This window comes from Silene latifolia, chromosome 2 (genome assembly GCF_048544455.1).
Source record: "Silene latifolia isolate original U9 population chromosome 2, ASM4854445v1, whole genome shotgun sequence".
NCBI lineage: Eukaryota > Viridiplantae > Streptophyta > Magnoliopsida > Caryophyllales > Caryophyllaceae > Silene > Silene latifolia.
In genome coordinates this window covers 169,449,625-169,472,914 of record NC_133527.1, presented here as the reverse complement: position 1 = coordinate 169,472,914, position 23,290 = coordinate 169,449,625, and the positions used below count along the sequence as shown (strand labels likewise).

Sequence of the window (23,290 nt, the reverse complement as noted above, 5' to 3'; positions counted from 1 at the left end):
TCCTATAATTTGCACTTATAAAAATGATGGTGTATTTCATAGTATGTTATATGTACCACATTGAAAAATAATATAGGTGTAATAAATATACTACATATACAAAATAAAATTTTCCACATCGAAATATAGCATAAGATGGGTGATTCTATGATTATAAATAGGAGGCATCATTGGAACTTAGGCATCAATCCAAAATCTTTTTAGTCTCTTAAGTATTGTCTTGGAGAGCTCTTCAAAGTTTATATCATTATATTTTCTACCTATAGATTTTATATGTTTCATATTGAAAAATAATGTAGGTGTGGTAAATATACTACATTTAAATAATATAATTAGAATTATGTTAAAAATATTATATCATCAGAGTATATGTTCATATCATTTGCACATATTTTAATTATGATAAAAAAATAGAAAATAAACGTCCATGGTAGCATGTGATCTATCAAAGTTCAAGGTTACCATGAGAAATTTTCAATATTATAATGATATAGTTAATTAAATTTTCATTTAAAAGAGAGAGATATCCGTACCAATAAAACAATAAAGGGGGTATTATTTTTTAATTGTTATTTTATTGTCACGCCATCAAACTTAACGTCCATTTAACAACCTTTACATTAGGGGTACCATGGGCAAAAAAATGGAACCATAAGGGTACCATAGGCAGATTCTTAAAAATAGGGGTAACATGAAATCTGACAAAATTAAGGGGTACCACGGGAAATTTCCGTATTTCAATTATGTTAAATTTTTTTTTGAAGAAAAACAACGTACAAATATTAATGAAGGGTATTTGATCATATTATTAAATTTAAATATAACTATTAGATATAATGAGTACCAATTGTTTGTATTCGGTATTCGTCTGGTTGGATGTCGAACTAAGTGCAAAAAAGATGGTGTAATTCTGAGTATGTTATTTGTCCCACATTGAAAAAAATGCTGGTTTGATGAATATATATTACGTATAAATAGTAGAATTGTCCCACATCAGAAAAAAAATCCAAGTTTGGAGACTATATTACTTATAAATAGTAGAATTGTCCCACATCGAAAGATTAGTATAAGGTTGGGTGATTATATGTTTATAAATAAAAGTTAACCCATGTATATATTAATCTTTTATTTTTTTTTGAAAGAGATATTTTAATAATATGTAAACAAATCATTAGACATGGAATGTAAACATTAAATACTTATAACGTTTTTTTTTCATTATAAATAAGTTAATTACCCCGTTGCAACGCACGGGCATTCAAACTAGTATATTTATTAAAAAGGCTTTTTTCGAGCGATTCTAAGTTGTCCACATCATCAAAACTCAATTTAGGAAAGTTTCATAAATAATATATTTAATATAAAAAAATATAGTGGAGGATCTTTCAATTACTATAATATGTTTATTTCCTAAATTATATTCAAGTGATGTATATAATTTTTATATAAAAATTCTATATTTCATTTGGGAAAAAACATCGCTAAAAAAATATGAAAAAAATATAATTAAATTTGTGGTAAGAAATGATATCATTAAAGTATAAATTTCATATGATGTGCATATATTGAAGATGGTATACTTCTTACTGTGTTATGTGTACCACGTTGAAAAATAATGTATGCTTGGTGAATATACTACATATAAATAGTAGAATTGTCCCACATCGAAAGATTAACATACGGTAGTTGATCTTATGATTATAAATAGTAGGCATCTTTGAAACTTGGGTATCAAACCAAAAATTTTGGAGTCTCTTAAGTATTTTTAAAGGGCTCTTAAGATTTTATTATTGAGCTAAAATATTAAGACCCTCAACCATTAGTTTAAGTTTTGATAATATAATATGTTCGAGTCCTCTTACATATTCCGATAGTAGAATCACGAGATGCGAAGTTTGATTATAAGGAACCTTCACTCACCATTATTTTTTATTATTTATTTTATTTAAAATGAACGTGCTCCTAAAAACATTAACCCAATTTGTTTGATTACTGTCATGAGTCGGAATTGTTAATGAATATTCGCCTAAATAAATCATACCTATCAATGATATTGGCCTCAATTTTTCATATAACATTGTTTAACTACTTATATAGTCAACTTAACAACTTTTACTTACGGTGATAAACAATTAATTCTCGATTGACTGACACATACATACTCACAGTATAATCTATCAGGAAAACGAAAATAGAAGTATATATGTGTACTATTTCAGTATTCAAGTGTAGGGTAAAAAAAGAAAGTGGAGATGTTTTAATTATTATAATATATATAAAATCTTAGTATTATAAATAAAGTGATGTTTATAATTTTTATATAAAAAATTTTTACGTTTCACTAGATAAAAAAGTATCGTACAAAAATTGTATAATTGAATTCATGTTAAAAAATATGCTTTTATTAGAGTGCCATATTTCATATCATTTGCACATATTTTAATTATGATAAATAATTAATTCTCGATTTTAATTATGATCATAAATTCATGGGAGTATACATTACACGTGCTTTGTGAAGGAAATGACATAAAAATGAACTCTATGTATCATTCTCTAAATAAATTAATTATTATGTGAGATGGTCTTATACAATGAAATATTTGTATACATTGAATGATTAACATAAGATGGAGTGATCCTATAATTATAAATAAAAGTCATCCTTGGAACTAAGGTATCAACCCATAGATGAGTTTAACTTCTAGAGTGAAATGATATCAATAAGATGATCATAGATTCGTATGGGTATACATCACATATGCTTTGTGAAGGAATGGTCTTATACCATGAAATATTTTTATTACGTAATCTGTTGATAGTAGTAAATGAATAAATTTCATAGCATTAACCTTCTCGAATAAATTTTTGAAAATATTGGCCTTCTCGCAATATAAGACCGTCTTACTCTACAATTTATGTGCATATATATATATATATATGTATATAACACGTAAATAAATCGTCCACATTTAAAGGGTAGGTAGATGGTTCAAACAATATATATAATCATTTGTTGAATGTGGTCGTTGACATAAGTTGGCTCTTTAATTGTGCGCATGTTTTTATATTAATGAGAAGGGCTGTCAAAACATCTTGATTCCCTTACACTTACGGTGATTAGTACTCAATAAGTTTTTGTTGAATTCGAGATAACAAAGCTTTAGAAGCTACATAATGCTTAGAATTAAGTTCGTATCAAGACACTAAAAGGGATTCAGATATTTCATCTTCTTTACAATTATGTGACACCCGTATTTGAACTTCTAAACACCTATTCGATAATGTTTTATAGCTTTTTTTAAAAATTATCAAGGGCATTAACCCGTACGAAGTATGGGCTTTCAAACTAGTAACTAATAAGATCAAGTTTGTTCAAATGTAAGCTTCAGTTTTTTTAGTTATCGTCCAGCTCTCAAGAATCGTTCTCAAACTTCTCGTTGTCCGGGGCACAAAACCGTGAACGATATACCTTAATATGCAACCTTCTTCTTAAAGACGCAGATTATTTCCTTACATCTTATTCCTCTCTCGATAAGTGTTACTCCAACAATTATATTTATTTTCTATTAGGCCCTCTCACTTGAATGTACAAGGCTCGAAGAGTGGCTAGTGCACAAACCCCCCCATACCATATGCTGAAAGTCCACTTCGTGAGATATTTAAGGCTGCCAGGATTTGAATCCGGGACCTTTGGTCACACTGGCTCTGATACCATTATAGATGAACCATCCCAACCAAAACCTTAAAGGCGATGATTGAGGTCCAACAATTATATTTATTTCCTATTAACTACACGTTTCCAAGTGTCACGGTCTGGTACTTTTGCTGGTTCGTGTCGCACATTCTAGCCCAATACCAAGGCAAGAATGCAAACAATAAGGGTCTTGTGCTAGTGAGGGATCGCCCTCTTCACGCTTTTCGGGATTTAAGGTGTGTGTGTCAATAATCTTAATCACGATTGTCAACGGCCGACACACGAAAGCGATAAAAGTAAGCAATGCTATTATTGAAAGTAAGAGACAAGGAATATCAAGGTTAAAGGTAGGGGAAGTGGTTTCATTGACTATCACTCCCTATAGAGGCAAATTTGATACAACATGTCTGGTTGCATGAAACATTAAAAGTGCAAAATAACGATACATTTTATAGAGGCTTAAAAACATATCTTAGACTCCAACATTCGATACGTAGGAAGTTATCTTGGAGAACTAATAGAAAGTAAAAACGAAAATGAAAATACAAACTACATAAAAGGAATGATCGGGGTTGAAGTGAGTCCCGTGCACTGAGATTGTCACACTCTCCTCCACTTAATCAGTTGTCGTCCCCTACAACAGAAAATTCTCAAACGGCGCTTCAGAAAGACGCCCTCGTTGAGCAGATGTCGTCTAGTTGGCTTTAGATGTTCTCGTGGCTTCTTTGCTTGTAGATACTCTTCATCCACTCAATGATTTGTATCATAGTTTCTTCAAGGATGGGTTTGAATTCCTTGATATAGAAGTTACCGAATATCATGTCTTCAAATTCATCACTCGTCTTTGGCGGTTCTAAAAGTCCATGCCTTCGTCTCCTGAGAAGACATTTTGCAAGGTCTTTTCGGATGATCACCCCCGCTTCACTTTGTCTTCGACCACTTCGGTACCTGCAGTCAAGGACAAGTGAGGTCTCCACGACGTCGAATCAATATTTCAGCTCGATCGCCTGATGGTACAAGACCTCCTCATATAGGATAGTGACCCTCTAATTAATCAGAATGCCAAATCTGGATTTCGGTGCGGTCCCCTAAAGTCACGAGACTATTTTCTTGGGGTTTTCAATCCTCATTGTCTACCTCACTTTGTATAGGAAGACTCTTTTGTCTTCCAAAACATTATGCAGCGTGGTTAGCTTGAGTCTTGTTCACCCTCGATTCCACTAAATCTTTAAGCATTCTTGTCTTTGACACGTCTTGATCATGTTCTTCCCTCAGAACACTTGGGCATTCTTAAGTTGGATATGCGCGCCTATACCAGCACATTTTGCTTCTAGGTCATGAAGCTCCCAGAAGTTGGGGCCCATCGCTTCATTGTTGGCATCACTCGCATTGTCGACATCCGAGCCTCGTCCACATTCATGGTCTTCACCACGAAAGACTTCATCAACACCATTGACCCGCCACCATTGGTGCTCTGTGGAAGAACTTCATCTCGAGGACTTACTTGAAGTAATCCAACTGAACAATGATGAAGTCGAGCGCCGCTACTTACTCACCCACATACCCGATACTCGGATTCAGCTGAAGACTTGGATACAGTCTTTTTCTTCTTTGTCTTCCATGAAACAAGAGCACTACCAAGGAAAAATCCTTGACCAGTGATGGACCTGCAACTAAATTGAAAGGCTCCCGAATCGGCATCACAAAAACTAGTTAATGTAAGATCATTATCAGCGGGGTAGAATAAGGCAGCATCACAGGTGCCTTGCAAATACCTCAGGACATAGGTTGTTGTTTGAAGACGTGTGTAGATACCTCATTTCTGCACCTCTCACAAACCACCCGGTGATGATTGGGCCGCATGTTTGATACGCGGAACGATTTGTGACAGTTCGTAAGATTATCGTCAAGTGATTGCTCAAATATTAATGACGACCTCTTAGTTGTCATCTACGTCCCGATACGGTCGTTTTGGCAGTAATTAGAGTACATTCGGAGTCCGGGCCTAAAACCGTCTCCATTTTCTGATAACCGTTAAATCCCGAGTCAGAATGTTCTGGAATGTTCCGGATATTTCTATTCCATATTTTACAAATTTTATCTTTTAGCAAATAATATCCCGTAATATTCATATAAGATATTAAGGAAATCGAATTATTTCCGTCCTACCATAACTCAAACGCGGAAATCTTTCTTCAGCAGGAGGAAACCTCCTGGGAATAGACGCAAAGTCTTTGCGCCTCTTCCAAGAGACGCAGTGGCTGCTGCGCCTCTTTCCAGGCCCTTTTCTGCATGTTTCTCGTATCTTTTTGCATATCTTTCCGAGATTCACTTCCAAAGAGTCTCCGAAACCCTAATTCCTTCACGTGATTAGTATAAATAGGAGCTTTCGCTCCTCATATTTCTCACGCGAGTGTCCGTCCTTCTCTTCTCCCTTTGCATTCTAGACTTTGTTCTTACTTATTGGCGCCTACGTGCTTGAACTTTCGACCACGTAAGCTCGGATCCTTCTGAGTACCAGCCTCTCCGTTGCATGACCGACCAACTTGACCAACTACACTCAATCAACTTAATCAATTAATCGTTTTCCTCTTACGAGGGCACTTTCTTTGCATTCGCGTCGAGCATCACTAATCGATATCTTAGTTCTTCTCGTTTCGTCAACATGTAAGTCTGAGGGTGTAAATTCCCCTTTTATTTATTGTTATTTACTTTTCGTATCATCACTTGTAAGGTTTACGTCGAAAATACCATTAAAACCGATTTCTAAAACCCTTTGTTAAAACCTGTTTTTGCGGATTTCCAGTAGATAACCGTCGAGAAAAGACGCAAAGAATCGCCGCGCCTCTTCGAAGGAGCGCAGTTCCTGCTTCGCCTCTTCGTGAGGCTGCCGCAGTTCCTGCTTCCTTTCTTCTTCGTTTGTCCTCTGTAATTCGTATTCAAAATCTTTCTTTTGCTTGTTCGTCTGTTAATTCTTCGTCTCAATATCATAATAATTCCACATGTATATTATAATCATCATCATTAATATGTTTTAATCATCACAAATCCGACTTAAATCCCAAATAATCCAATATTTGCGGGTTTTCGTCATTAAGTTCAATTCCGAGTTGTAGAGATTCAATTTGTTCATATTGGGTTTCTGAAATTAGTCCTTGATATAGTTTAATCTGTCTTTTCCCATGTTCATCGCATATTCGTCATATATCATCGTATTTAGACTAGTTAATTGATTTCAATAGAGGACTCATTAATATTTTTCACTTCTATCATTATTTCATCATGTAATTAATCCGTTTGCATCCGTCTCATTCATGTTTACCGCTTTTATGACCCATTCATATGTAAGATAACATATTAATCACTTTCATCCGAGTAAATAATTTAATCGATCAACTAAATCACCAATTAACATTAACGGCTTGCAATTACGGCTTCACGACCCGGAGACCGAGCCAAGGAATGACGCGTCGTCTGCTGCGCTATTCCCAAAGGACGCGCTTCTCTGCTGCTTTGTTCTGGGCCGAGTTACGTCCCTGAACTCCGTTTCTGCCTTGACCTAGTTTAATTAGTTTATGTATTAATCAACTATTATTCGTATTGTCACCTTCTGTTGTGTTCTTTTTTTTATTCTTTTATTCTTTTTCTCAAATTATCCGTTTTAAAGGTATTTTCGACATAAATCGCCTATTCCAATGTAATTATTGTAATTTTCATTATTGTAATTTATAATTATTGTATTTCCTTTATTGCTTGTATGTTTTCACATGCAATCAACTTAAATTCCTATTTCGACCCAATTGTGTGTTAATTACGTGTCAACCGACTTAGTATTAATTCTCACATGCTAGGATTAAAACTTGGATGTTGCATTGCATGCATATAGCCGACGATATATCGAGTACGAATGATATCCCTAATCATTAGTAGAGGCCGCTATCGAGGCGGGCGGGATTAGGTGTTCGATCGAAAGAGCTTCCTAATACGTACCCTCACCCCTTACTCCAGATCTCCGTGAGCACCCGTGTTCATTGGCATCCACGAGAGTCATTCTAGACATAGAATGCTAAGGGTAACGATCACTTAGTGTTCATGTCACTACTTTGTGTCTTGACATGACACGAGGTATTCGAACGGTTCCAATTTCCCATAAAAATTGGTGGCGACTCCTTACAAAATGCAAACGCTTGTTTCGTTCTCACCAAGCGCCCCCGTGGGCGGCCCGCTGTCCACAACGTGGCTCCCTTGGAGCACTAAGAAATTGACTAAGATGTTGCACAGAGTATGATAGGTCTGGTCTGGTCAAGTTAAGATACAACAACTTACCAACTAATTTTCTATAAACCTCAGGTTCTAGCAAAAGAGCACCTGCATCAGGAGTTAGTTTAAGGCCCTTTGGAAGAGGAAATAATGCAAGCTTACAGTTACTCATACCAGCATCTTGCAAAAGATCCCTCATATACTTCCTTTGATTCAACAAAATTCCTTCAGAAGATCTAGTGACCTCAAGTCCTAAAAAGTATCTAATTTCTCCCAAGTCCTTGATGGTAAATGCTTTATCAATAATCTTCTTCAGATAAGTAATATAAGCAATATCAGATCCAGTGATCAAAAGATCATCTACATATAAAAGAACAACAATAAAAGAATTATGTTGCTTCCTTAAAAAAAGGGAATAATCTGATTTTGACTGGAGAAAACCTTGTGAAAGAAGAAGTTTTGAAAGCTCAATATTCCATTGTCGTGAAACTTGTTTAAGACCATAGAGCGATCTTTTAAGTTTGCATACTTGACCAGGAGACGCTTTTGTGTATCCTTCAGGTGGTTTCATATACACCTCCTCATCAAGAAAGACATGTAGAAATGCGTTATTGATGTCTATCTGATAAATGTTCCACTTCTTTGCAGCAACTATGGACAAAAACACCCTAACAATTGTAAACTTAGCAACAGGAGAGAAAGTGTGTTTGAAATCCTTCCCCTCAACCTGGTTGTAGCCTTTAACTACTAATCTTACCTTATACCTCTCAATTGTACCATCTGGCTTAAACTTGATCTTAAAAACCCATTTTGAACCTATGGCCTTGAAACTATGAGGTAGTTGAGTCAATTCCCATGTATTATTACTTTCTAGTGCAGTCAATTCTGGCTGCATAGCATGAATCCAGTTAGGGTTAGACTTAGCTTGCTGGTAACTGGATGGTTCATGTACTGAGAGTACATTGTTCAAGGAGGCAGTAAGTTCAGAAGGATAAGTAGTAATATCAAAAATAGAAAATAAAGTGGTTGCAGGCTTCAAGGTAGGACAAATGAAGTCTTGCAAACCATTTGGTGGCTTGACAACCCTGCTGGATTTTAGGTGCATCAGAGAAATTGTTGGACTCTGGATTTCGACTAGAAGGAGTATTCACCGCTGAAGTATTGTTAGGAGCCGAATGTGAAGTAGAATGTGAAGTATAACCAAATTCAGGATAAGTGGAAGTTTTGATTAAATCCTCAACAGGAAACTCAAAAACAGATGGAGTGTCTTGACTTGTTTGAAGAGGCTTAGAAGACTTGTAAGGAAATATGGTCTCATTGAAGATCACATCCCTACTAACTATGATCGTTTGAGAATCTAAATCATATAACTTGTAACCCTTTTGACCAAAAGGATTGCCAACAAAGACACATCTTCTAGCGTTAGGATCAAATTTGTCCCTATATCTAGAAGGTCTTAGGGCAAAGCACAAACATCCCAACACTCTGAGTTCATCATATTGGGCTTCTTTATGCAGCAAAAGTTCATATGCTGTCGTCCAACCCAAAACAGTAGAGGGTAATTTATTGATAATATGAGTTGCTGCAAGTAAACTGTAGGAAATATCGGTATACTTCCCTTAAAATTAAGGATTATAACGAAATTATAATCTATGAAAACTAGTCATAAAAGAAATGCATAAACAAAATGGAATAGGGATTAATAATCAACCTTTGGTCCTTGCAAATATGGCCTAAGAACAATATCAAAATTGATATTCGCCTAATCGTTGCACTCAAGATGATATGAGAAATGCCCTTTTGTTCTTGCTAGAATCGATCCCCAAAATTGCCAATTAGTTTTTAGGGTTTTTGTGAATGATGAAAGAATTAGGTCAAATTAGAATAAGAGAAAAAAACTCTCTTTTTGGCCTCTTATCAACCGTGTGAAGGAGTGAATGAGGGGAGATCTTTTTTCTCCTCTTTTTCCTCTTTTCGGTTTTTCTACCTACCAAAAATAAGGAGATTAAATCTACTTATTTTGGTAGTTTACAAAATGTATATAAAGTATATTAATTATAAATTGTCATTTATTTTATTCCGTATTAACAAGTCTACACACAACAGCTGGCAGTCGATCTGTAATAATTTATTATGACAATATCGTATAATATATACTTTAAGTATAAATATCGCATATTTATAATTAGCTAATTAAATATAATTAACCGATTACGTTTAATTACGAATTAACATCTTAATTCGTTCAAGCTAACATTATATACATTAATTAAATATAAATGTTTATATTCAATTTACGAATTGACAGTTAATTCGTCTCAGCTAATATTATTTAATTAGATTAAATAATCGTCTCATCAACACATTGACTAACTGTTTAGTCAATACATGGACTAACCTTTTAGTCACGTAAGGCATCAATGTGATTACATTTCCATAATCACATCTCTCAAACACATCCTTTAGGTGTGACTTTTAGGGACCAGTTGATCACCGCCATCAGTATGATAATAACGTCAAACTTTCTAGCAAGCCAACCGTTATTAAGTAATTGTTAATCAACTGATAAAATACGAAGTATACCCTTGTGAACCTATAAGAGATTTATAAATGTTATCACACTAATTTGTGGAGGACACAAGCTCCAACAAACTCCCACTTGTCCTCACAAGTGTATGTGCGATAACCGATTCTGATATCCTAAAATTTCTCCCACTCAATGTAAAACAATTTGCAAAATTCGTATTCACAAAGGTCGTATTTTACAAGTGATCAATATCAAGAGTGGTTTTCCCGACTAGAGAGTAACTTAACTGATAAACGAATCATCATTCGAGCATGGCCATGTATTTCAGTTACAACTCCTCGAGTGGCCCTGAGAAATAACTAAACCTGATAAAGGTTGGATATTTTCTTCAACTCGAATCCTCGCAGATATAAGCACAAAGATGAAATGACCCGAAAAAAATCTGCTTAGCCTCTTGTTACGGCAGACCATGAGAAAGAAACCAAAGTCACCCAAAAACTGCCTTAATCTCAAGAGACAGTCGATAGTCAAAAGAATCGACTCTAGGAACACAATGGACGTCCAACCCACGACCTGGCACCGAATGTTTTTAAACATTTAGGACTCCATTACATTGTCACAAAAATTGTCCTACGAGGTATCGTTATAACTCGTATCTGTGATCGATCAGCCAACCGTTTGACTTATGGCTCGTTGAACCCACCATCAATCGACTGCACAATATAATAGCCAGAGTTATCAACTCATGTAGGCGATTACGGACCAAAACAAATATAATGTAATTCAGTTCACTTTGTGGCGTTCAAAGTTGTCAGTACAATCCACATGAAAAACAAAATATTATAATAAAATGATGAAGTTATAAATAGTATATGAAAAGATAATTTATCGAATCCATAATCAACTACTACAACTCAGGAACACGTTTAATTCCCATGGAAATAACGTGACCTTCATGCTTATCATAATTCAACGGTTTAGTGAGAGGATCCGCGATGTTATCATCCGAAACTATCTTGTCAATCACTATCTCCTCTTGCTCCTCGTAATCACGGATCACGTGAGCTTTCCGATGTACATGTCTAGACTTGTTGCTAGACTTAGGCTCCTTAGCCTAGAAGATGGCACCTCTATTGTCACAATAGATGGTGATCGGGTCATTCGAACTAGGAACTATCGTAAGTCCTTGTAAGAATTGACGCATCCATATAGCTTCCTTTGCTGCTTCCGAAGCGACATAGTACTCGGATTCAGTAGTAGAATCTGCTACAACACTCTGTTTGGAACTCTTCCAGCTGACCGCAGCACCATTAAGAGTGAAGACGAACCCGGACTGAGATTTTGAATCGTCTCGATCCGTTTGGAAGCTATTATCTGCGTAACCGATTGCGCATAGCTTAGTATCTCCTCCATAAGTCAATACCCTATCCTTAGTCCTCCGTAGGTACTTAAGGATATTTTTAACAGCTATCCAGTGTGTTTCACCTGGATTCTTTTGGTACCAACTCGTCATACTCAATGCATATGCCACGTCTGGACGTGTGCATATCATGGCATACATGATTGATCCTATAGCTGATGCATAAGGAACACGACTCATGCGCTCAATCCCTTCAAAGCGTCGTGGGTGATCGAGACTTGCTCAATCGCATCCCGGCGTCATTGGAAGGTTCCCCTTCTTGGAGTTGGTCATCTTCAACCTTTCAAGAATCTTATCCAAATAAGACTCCTGACTCAGTGATAACGTCCGTCGTGATCTATCTCGGTAGATACGGATTCCCAATATGCGTTGTGCCTCACCCAGATCTTTCATCTGGAAATGGTTCTTCAACCATCCTTTAACCGAAGATAAGAGAGGAATGTCATTCCCAATCAAGAGTATATCATCGACATACAATATCAAGAAAACAATCTTGCTCCCACTCGACTTGATATATAAGCATGGTTCCTCGACCGATCGAGTAAAACCATACTCTTTTATCACCTGGTCGAAACGATGATTCCAACTCCGAGAAGCTTGCTTAAGTCCATAAATGGAACGCTTAAGCTTGCACACTTTCTTAGGATTTTCAGGATCTATGAAACCTTCGGGTTGTACCATGTACAACTCTTCCTCCAAATAACCGTTTAAGAAGGCAGTTTTCACATCCATTTGCAAAATTTCATAGTCATGAAAAGCGGCAATCGCTAAGATTATCCGAATGGAACGTAGCATGACTACAGGTGCAAAAATTTTATCATAATGCAATCCGTGCACTTGAGTGAAACCTTTTGCCACTAGTCGTGCCTTATAGGTATCTGGTTGCCCGTCTACAGAACGCTTTATTTTGTAAAGCCATTTGCACTGTAGAGGTTTTACCTTATTAGGTAAATCAACAAGATCCCATACGTTATTCTCATACATGGAGTCCATCTCGGATTGCATGGCTTCAAGCCATAGCTTTGAGTCGGAACAGGTCATGGCACCTTTATAGGTAGCGGGTTCATTACTCTCTAGGAGCAAAACGTCATTCTCCTCGACCATACCAATGTATCTGTCTGGAGGATTAGAGACTCTACCCGACCTCCTAGGTTCCTGAGGAATATTAACCGTATTATCAGTTGGAGGAATAACTTCCTCCATCTGTTCCTCGGTTGTTGGTTCTTGAATCTTCGACAGCTCGAAGGTTCTATTACTTGACTTGCTCTCGAGAAATTCTTTCTCTACGAACTTTGCACTAGCCGCAACAAAAACTCGATGTTCGGTAGGCGAATAGAAGTAATGACAAAACATTCCTTTTGGATAACCAATAAAGTATGTCTTGACCGATCGCGGGCCGAGCTTATCCTCGTGTCTCCACTTGACATAAGCCTCGCAGCCCCAAACCCGAATAAAGGACAAGTTAGGTACCGTTCCCTTCCACATTTCATATGGAGTCTTGTCGACAGCTTTAGTCGGACTTCGGTTAAGTATAAGAGCAGCTGACAAAAGAGCAAAACCCCATAATGAATCAGGTACTACCGTGTGATTCATCATGGATCGAACCATATCAAGTAATGTCCGATTTCTCCGTTCGGACACACCATTTAATTGAGGTGTTCCAGGTGGAGTTAATCGAAAACGATTCCACGTCTTTAAGGTGTTGATCAAACTCATTTGAAAGATATTCGCCACCCCGATCTGAACGGAGTGCTTTAACCTTTCTACCCAGTTGGTTCTCAACCTTATTCTGGTATTCCTTGAATTTCTCAAAGGACTCACTTTTATGCTTCATTAAGTAGACATATCCGTATCTACTCAAATCGTCCGTGAAAGTGATAAAATATCTATAGCCATCTCTAGCGGTAATTGACATAGGTCCACATACATCAGTATGTATGAGTCCTAATAGGTCACTAGCGCGCATTCCAACACCTTTGAAGGAAATTCGAGTCATTTTGCCGATAAGACATGATTCACACGTGCCAAATGTAGAAAAATTGAATGCGGGAATAGTCCCATTCTCGACGAGTTTCTTTACACGTTTTTCATTTATGTGTCCCATTCGACAATGCCATAGATAGGTTTGATCTTTGTCACCAACCTTTAATTTCTTACTATTCACGTGTAATATTTTCGTGGTTTGATCTAAGATGTAAATTCCATTCATGGAAACTGCTTTGCCATAAATTATTTCATTGAAAGAGGAAATACAGCTATTATCCTTTATTGAAAATGAAAAACCGTCTTTATCAAGTACGGAAACAGAAATAATGTTCTTAGACAAACTGGGTACCAAGTGGGAGTCACCGAAGAATGTTGCTGATTCGGAGTTTCTTAGGCCTTGCTGGCTACTACAGGAGATTTGTGAAAGATTTCTCTACCATAGCACGGCCTATGACATCCTTGATGAGGAAAGAGAGCAGATTTGTTTGGGATGAGAGTTGTGAGACAGCGTTTCAGACTTTAAAGGAACGCTTGACCACAGCTCTTGTGCTAGCTTTGCCGGAGGGATGTGAGAACTTTGAGGTATATACCGATGCTTCAAAGAATGGTCTTGGTTGTGTTTTGATGCAGGCAGGGAAAGTCATAGCTTATGCTTCGAGGCAGCTAAAGCCATATTAGGAGAATTACCCTACACATGATCTGGAGCTGGGTGCAGTTGTTTTCGCTCTTAAGATTTGGAGGCACTACCTTTATGGAGCAACCTTTAAGGTGTTTTCTGATCATAAGAGCTTAAAATATATCTACACTCAGAAGGAGCTTAACATGCGACAGAGACGGTGGATGGAGCTTATCGGAGATTATGATATGGAGATCATCTATCACGAGGGTAAGGCTAATGTTGTTGCAGATGCTCTGAGTAGGAAGAGCGTTCATTCGCTATGTACAACCATGTCCTTGCTAAAGCTGAGGGATGAGGTGTCTAGGATGGGGATCTTTATGTTAAGGAAGGGAGATACCATCGGGGATTTGACGATCGAGCCAGAGTTATATGAGAATATCAAGAGTAAACAGGAGCTTGATCCTAAGATCCAGGAATGGAAGTCGAGAGTAGAGAGTGGGACAGTTTCCAGGTTTTCTATCCATACAGATGGGAGTGTCCGTTTTGATGGGAGATGGTGTGTTCCTGAGGATGCAGAGTTGAGGAGAGTGATCTTAACGGAAGCTCATTGCACTCCTTATTCGGTTCACTTGGGTGGTGACAAGCTTTACAAAGACCTTAAGAAGACTTTCTGGTGGCCAAACACGAAGAAAGATGTAGCTGAGTTTGTGGTCAGATGTTTGACCTGTCAGAGGGTCAAGGGTGAACAGAGGATATCACAAGGTAAGATACAGTCTTTGGAAGTACCCGAGTGGAAGTGGGAGTCAATCTCTAATGACTTCATTGTGGGATTGCCTAGGTCACAGCAAGGTAATAACATGATCTGGGTGATTGTTGATCGGTTAACCAAGTCAGCTCACTTTGTTCCTATGAAAGATACTTGGTCTAAGATGCAGCTTGCACTGGGTTACAGGAGGCATGTGGTACGGTTACATGGGATACCCAAGGATATCGTTTCTGATCGTGATGCGAGGTTCACATCCAAGTTTTGGCAAGAACTGCAGGAGTTGATGGGTACAACCTTGAAGATGAGTACAACCTTACATCCGGCAACCGATGGTCAGACAGAACGAACCATCAAGACCTTAGAGGACATGTTGAGGGCATGTGTCATGGAGTTTGGAGGCAGCTGGGAAGACAGGCTTGATCTGATCGAGTTTTCATACAACAACAGTTATCATACGAGTATCGGGATGACACCTTTTGAGGCTTTGTATGGTCGGAAATGCCGAAGTCCAGTTTGTTGGGATGATAGTTCTGAGACAATGGTTTTAGGGCCACAGCTGGTACACGATATGGTTGAGCAAGTTCAGTTAATTCGGCAAAAGATGAGAGCAGCTCAAGATCGTCAGAAGAGTTATGCCGATTTACACCGCAGGGACATTGAGTTCGCAGTAGGTGACAAGGTCCTTTTGAAAGTGTCACCGATGCGAGGTGTGATGAGGTTTGGGAATAAAGGTAAGCTAAGTCAGAAGTTTATAGGTCCCTATGAGATTTTGGACCGTATAGGCGAAGTAGCCTATAGATTAGCTTTACCACTAGCTTTGGATAGAGTCCACAATGTTTTCCATGTTTCCCAGCTTCGGAAGTATGTGAGTGATCCATCGCATATCCTTGAGATGGAGAACATCGAGCTTGATGAACGCCGAGGTTCCTAAAGAGATTCTTGATCGCAAGGTTCGTAAGACAAGGAATGATGAGACGGTCTTACTCAAGGTCCTTTGGTCTAATCACAATGTGGAGGAAGCCACATGGGAACCCGAGGAAGCTATGCGAGAACGTTTTCCTAACCTTTTTGATCAGGTATGTTTGGTTACGGGGACGTAACCGTTGTCTTTTTAGGGGGGTAGGAGATGGTCGCGGTTGTGTTTTGTCTTATTTTGAGTCGGGTTGGTGGTGTTTTGTGTAGTTCTTTTGGTTGCCAAATGTTTGTGTGGAAAGTCTTTTTGTGTTGTAGTTGTCTTTTGTGTTTGCAGTGTCTCGTTTTAGGTTGGAGTGTGAACTTCGGGGACAAAGTTCTTTTTAAGGGGGAAAGACTGTAATACTACGGAATTTATTAAGCTGTATACTCGACCGAGTAGAGCCTACCCGGCCGAGTAGTGTTAATGGTGGAGTCTGTTTTGGTTCGGCCGAGGAATACTCGGCCGAGTATGGAGAATACTCGACCGAGTAGAGGATACTCGGCCGAGTATAGCCTTACTCGACCGAGTATCCGGTCTGGCGAGTGTTATTTTATCGGTTTGATTAGGGAATGTTTAGGGTTATTTTATATTCGACGTCAGTTTCTAAAACATCATTTCCAACCCTAATCATTTTACGATCACTCCGTAATCACTCCCTATCATCCCCTAATCTCGTTGTGTGTGCAATCGTCGTGGTCCTTGCGTATAATCTCTTATTCTACTGTTGGTAAGTTTCACTTCCATGTCATTTGTATTCTTTTGGGGTTACTGTTTATATGGAATTGGGAAATATGGGGGATCGTGCAATGTGTAATTGTGTTATGTGGTTATTGTATAGGAGAAGACTTCGTAGAGGAGCCTTTCTGATTATTCGATTTCCGTTCTACTGTTGATTTCTAAGGTAGGGTTTTCCCTACTCAGTTTACTGTTCATTGTTTAAGACATGATTGTTTTGTAATTACTGTTATCTGCTGATCATCGGAGTATGGGTGTTGTTGTGACGGTGTTGCTGTGGAGATGTTGTGACAGCTATGATGCTGTGTGCTTGTGATTGTGGTGGAGTCACTTGCGGGAGTAGCTTCACACCCTAGTTCGCCCTCCGTAGAACCCGCCACAGGAGGGGATGTGCACATTAAGGGACAAGGATTGTTAGTCGCTCGTTGATGAGCTGGACTAGGTGGGATCGGTTGCGGTCACCCACTGGCGGCGAGGATTACCTGTTGCGATGGGTAATCTGGCAGGGCTACACACTTCGGTGTGTAGTCGGTTACTGTGTGAGATCGGGAGACTGGGGTTGGAGGATGATCAGCTGGTTATCTCGTCTGTTTCTCTTATATTGATTGAGTAATACCGACCCCGTTGTTATTTGTGGAATCTGCTGTGATCCATTCGGGGATGGTGAGCAGGCTTGACAGGTATTGCTAATGGTGAGCTTGGGGCAGTCATGGGAGCGTTGTCATCACCAGTCGTAGCCTCACCGTCCGAGTCTTAGTTTTGATTTCATTAGTTGTCAGACATTGGAGTTGTTTATTGAATCAGTTTTGGATTTTGATTTGATGTAAACTTTAAGACTTTATGGTTATTTAATAAATGTGCTCAGTTCAGACGCTTTTGATATGTACTAACCTCGGGCAACCGAGATGGTAACACACTTTCATGGTAGGGTGGTCCTGGTAAGGCACCTTGGTATGAGGGGGTGTTACAATAACAAACTGAACCAAATACCTTTAAATGTTTTGCCGTGGGTTTTTTCCCACTCCAAGCTTCAACTAGAGTTTTTCCTTGAAGTGCTTTTGTAACGAGTCTATTTAACAAATAGACGGTTGTATACACGGCTTCAACCCAGAATTTTTTCGGCATTTTCTTTTCTGCTAGCATGCATCTCGCCATTTCCATAACAATTCTATTTTTCCTCTCCGAGACTCCGTTTTGTTGAGGCGTATACCCGACTGTGAGTTGGCGTTCCATGCCTTCGTCTTCAAAAAACTTATCAAACTCGGATGAATTGTACTCCTTTCCTCTGTCAGATCTTAACATCTTAATTTTGCACCCGCTTTGATTTTCGACAAGAGCCTTAAACTTTTTAAAGATTTGAAAAACTTCAGATTTTTCTCTCATGAAGTATATCCAAGTCATGCGGGTAAAGTCAGCAATAAACAAGATGAAATATTTGTTTCCGTTAACAGATAATGTTCTTTGGGGACCGCATATATCAGTATGCACGAGCTCTAATTTTTCTTTGGCTTTGCATGCTTGCCCTTTTGGAAATGGCAGCCTGTGTTGCTTTCCAAGTTGACAAGGTTCACACAAATCATTAGTGACACAGATTGAAGGAAAGTCGCGCACAATATTCTGCTTATGATGGTCACTTAAGGCACGCAAATTAAAATGCCCATACCTTCTATGCCACAACCATGTATCCTCCATGTGGGCTCTATTTGAACTTTCCTCGGGAGAGTCCCATTTCAAACTGAAACTTTTATTTTTCAGAATAACCTTCGCAATTTCCTTTTTGTCAGGATCGTATATGGTGCAATGGTTTTTTCTCAAAAACAAGTGAGTAACCATTTTTAACCATTTGAGCAACACTGAGTAAATTTTCAGAAAGATCGGGAACAAGGAGGACATCATTTATGTACTTTGTTCCTCTTTTGGTTGTCACTGCAATCGTGCCTTTGCATTTGGATTTCACAATGGCACCATTTCCCATCCGAACTGGAATATTCACCGATGTATCTAATTTGCAAAAAATGTTTGAATTATTTGTCATGTGGTTTGTACAACCACTATCGATTAGCCATTTTTCTTTGTAACGGGAAATCGATGCTTGGCGTGCATAGAATAAATAATCTTCTTCCTGATTGCTACTTAAAAAATTTTCCTCTGGTTTTGACTCTCTAGCCTTTTGCTTGCAATCTTTTTCAAAATGTCCAAATCTTTTGCAATGGCGACATTGAGATTTCCCTTTAAAATAACAATCTTTTTCGGCATGATTGGTCTTTCCACAAGTGTCACAAGGAGGATATTTTCCTCTTGATTGTGAAGCTTCTGTTTTAAAAGAAGCACCTGAATTTGAAGCATTTTTCTTCCAACCGCCTTTGGAATTGAATGTCTTTGATTTATGTTTCGATGGGAAAGCATTTTCAGATGAAGTTTCTAATTTTTTAAACTTTTGGTCATGTGCGAGCAATGAGCCTGTTAACTCAGAAACACTGAGTTTTGATATATCTTTGGACTCTTCGATTACTGTTATAATTGTGCCAAACCTTTTCGTTAAGGTTCCTAAAATTTTCTGCACAATTCTTATATCAGTAATATCTTCTCCATATATTTTCATCTGATTAGGCCACTTCCATGAGTCTTGAAGTGTCATCCTTGATGTCTTCATCATCTTTCATCTTCATATTCTCAAAATCCTTTCTTAAGGTATTGAGTCGAATGGTTCATATTTTAAAATCTCCTTGGAACTCTTGTTCGAGTGAATCCCAAGCTTCTTTTGCGGTTGTTGCTTGCATGATCCTAGGAAATATTACCTCCGTGACAACATTTAAAATATAAGAGAGGGCTTTAGCGTCTTTTAATTCATTTTCATTGATTTTTTTAATTGTGCTTCTGTGTACACAACGTCTTGTTTTTGTTGTTGTATACCACTCTCGACAATTTCCCATAGTGCATTTGCTCTTAAAAAGAGCTTCATTTTTATGCACCAATAATCATAATTTTCTCCTCCAAATATAGAAGCTGTTGGTATTGAAATTGTATTTGTTGCGGAAGCCATATTTTATTTTTATTTTTGTCCCTTAATATCCTTGTGGCTCTGATGCCACTTGTTGGAAATGATAATTAGTTTAAGGATATTGAATGAAGATGATTTATATTAATTGATTTATTTGTAGATTGATAATCTTAGCAATACATATGCCCGCTATTTATAGGTGATCATGCACCTTAAACGCTTGCAAACAATTACACAAGTAATGAATGAGATAAGTTTTTAAACTTATTATTCTACGGATTCATCTACCTAATGCATGAACTTAGTAAATAAACATAAGTTTCAAGACTTAAATGTGGAGAAGTTTCACATTCTAACAATGTACAAGATTAGTTTGTATTAAGAAACTAGAGTTAGTAAGTCTAACTATGGACTAACTATGGTTAGTATACCATCTACTATACTTCACAAAAAGCAATTCTTAAACCGGGTCAAACAACACGTTTCTTTATCGTAACTTTTGTTGTGATTGGTAATCAAAGGTAAATATTTTGACTACTTCATAGTTCTTTGATACATGAATCGAATTAGCTTTTTGAAAAACCGATAAATCTAATTGCGAATTGTAAAAGTGTGACATCATCAGTGAGAGCTTATATACAGTGTGACTTCCCTTAAACGACTATTTCAAACTTGCTTGTTGACCAAGAAATCACAGCATAACCCTCTTTGTATAAATACGCATCCATCCCTAGTTACTTTGTATTGCAAAACCATCATACTATCTTCTTATCTACTTATTACATTTGCATTCGGTTCGATTATTATTTAAACAGAACGAAAAAATGTCAGGAACACAATTTTCTCAAGTTAATGATGAGCAACAACAACAAACTCATGGTTGGGCTGCTTATGATTCATCCGGGGTTTTGTCACCCTTTGAATTTTCCCGAAGGTTAGTTACATGCTGTACTCGTCTAGCTGGGTATTCCCTTTATCTCGTTTTTATTGTCGCCAGCAACATAGCCAAGTGAATGACGGATATATTAGTTTTAAATGCAAAATTCAAGATCATCGGTTCAGAGTTGGTGGACTAGTCTATGTTGGGTCTTCAGAATCAATAATTCTTCTATTAAACGATTTTACACAAATGTCGTTATTGTAAAATCATCGATTAATTTATCTAATTACCTTTACTAACTATTGGTAATAAGTGCATTAAGGTACTTTATTAATGATTTTACAATATTAATTTTATCGTACAACTATTTTACCAAAGACTTACTCGTACCTAATAAGTCTAAGGGACGCGAAATGATATTGTGATTGGGTTGGTTTGGTTGAATGGTTGAAGGGGTTACTAAAGTTTCAACTTTTGCACAGGGCAAACGGAGAAAATGATATAACCATCAAAATATTGTATACCGGAATTTGTCACAGTGATCTTCATTTTGTTAAAAATGATTTCGGAATAACAACATATCCTGTTGTACCTGGGTAAGCACAAATTCCGATTCGTCATTATTGTTCATATATATGATATTTTCTATACATCTTATACGAATACAATTTTTCTATTTCACAATGTTTTCTACACATTTCGTATTTCGTCAATATCAGGCATGAGATTGTAGGGGAAGTGGCCTCTATCGGACCTAACGTGACCAAATTCAAAGTCGGGGACAAAGCGGGTGTAGGCTGTTGGATCGGGTCTTGTCGTTCCTGCGAAAATTGCACCCAAGATTTGGAGAATTACTGCCCAAGGGCTGTTATGACATACAACGCTAACGGGTTTCAACCCGACTTACCCATCACATACGGTGGATACTCAGACAAAATCGTTATCGATGAGCATTTCGCTATAGTAATTCCAAGTAACATGCCCTTAGAAGGTACTGCACCGTTACTTTGCGCTGGAATTACAGTGTACAGTCCAATAATGTATTATGGGCTTAATCGGCCTAATATGCATGTCGGTATTGTTGGGCTTGGTGGTTTGGGCCATGTCGCGGTCAAGTTCGCTAAAGCTCTTGGATTGAAGGTCGCCGTGATTAGCACTTCCCCAAACAAGCGCGAGGAAGCTGTGGCCAGGCTTGGTGCTGATGCTTTTCTGCTTAGCCGTGACCCTCAAGAAATGCTGGTAAGGTTCCCGATCAATACTTTACGTTTTTCTTATTTATGTATGAAAGTATCTAATCATTTTATTTACGTTTTTGTTATGCATGTACAAGTTGACCATCTTTCGCACATGCAACTTACTTTCGCACTTCTAAAGAATGTCATTAATCTAATACTTTCGTAATAATTTCTCCGTATATTTTTATCCTTTCCAATTTCAGGCCGCCAAGGGTACGATGGATGGGATCATAGACACGGTTTCCGGTGATCACCCGATTGGTCCACTAGTTGATCTACTAAAGGTCAATGGTAAATTGATTTGCTTAGGCGCTCCAAAGACTAATCCAGAGCTACCAGTCTTCTCCTTACTAATGGGTAAGACTTAGAGCGACTAGGATACATACAAATCATTTAATTCAGCAAAAACATAAATTCTTGTTTCAGACCGACATTTCCATATGAAATTCAAAACAGTAATAAGATGAGATAGATTGCTCAAATTTATAATGTCTAGAAATTTGTAAAAAACAAAAAAAAAAAGATGAGTAATAAAATAGGCGGTCTTTAACCAATTTTAATCTTAAAACAAATATACTCATCTAATCAACCGAAAATATGCATTAACCTTATTTTAGGTGATAATTGGAGTAGCATTTAACACATTTATTATTAATGGATTAGGCCGGAAGCAAATTGGAGGGAGTGGAGCAGGAGGAATGAAAGAAACACAAGAAATGATAGAATTTGCAGCAAAACACAAAATAACAGCTGATGTTGAAGTCATTCCGATGGATTATGTAAATGAAGCCATGGACCGTCTTGCTAAAGGAGATATTAAATACCGATTTGTGATTGATATTGGCAACACATTCACCCATTAAGTTCATTCTCATGAAATCTCATGTTACTCGACTCCAGTTGTTACCAATATTTACTCCATAGTGTAGTTGCTATAAGTTACATATATTTACGCCTGGTGATTTTTCACAAGTTACCAAGGATTTTTATTTGAATAAGTTCCATTTGTTTAACAATTTTGATAATATATCAAGTCGCTTTTCAATTAATATTACACTATCCGTCTTTAAGTAGTTTTATTCTATTTTGGATAAATTTTGGTATTAAGATTATGGCCTTAAAGTTACCATTACATTTTTTGTTACTCTTCTTATTCACCTAACGGAACAACCTAGCTAGCTAACCGAACAAACACCTCCAACGCACTCC

At 37.5% G+C, this 23,290-nt stretch overlaps 1 protein-coding gene across 1 annotated transcript; it reads left to right on the top strand.

Moving 5' to 3' along the window:
* The first annotated feature begins 20,708 nt into the window (after positions 1-20,708).
* LOC141631094 (putative mannitol dehydrogenase) lies at positions 20,709-23,073 on the top strand. Its single transcript, XM_074443815.1, has 5 exons — positions 20,709-20,900; positions 21,329-21,442; positions 21,566-22,085; positions 22,285-22,438; positions 22,745-23,073. Exons 1-5 carry the CDS (start codon positions 20,791-20,793, stop codon positions 22,942-22,944), a joined length of 1,098 nt encoding a protein of 365 aa, XP_074299916.1. The 5' UTR covers positions 20,709-20,790; the 3' UTR covers positions 22,945-23,073.
* Positions 23,074-23,290: the final 217 nt, after the last annotated feature.

Excerpts from the sequence above, each read along its gene's own strand:
- LOC141631094 (XM_074443815.1), top strand. The coding sequence starts at position 20,791 with ATGTCAGGAACACAATTTTCTCAAGTTAATGATGAGCAACAACAACAA. Across the intron at positions 21,443-21,565 it reads ACATATCCTGTTGTACCTGG|GCATGAGATTGTAGGGGAAG; the intron begins GTAAGCACAAAT and ends CGTCAATATCAG. Across the intron at positions 22,086-22,284 it reads GTGACCCTCAAGAAATGCTG|GCCGCCAAGGGTACGATGGA; the intron begins GTAAGGTTCCCG and ends TTCCAATTTCAG.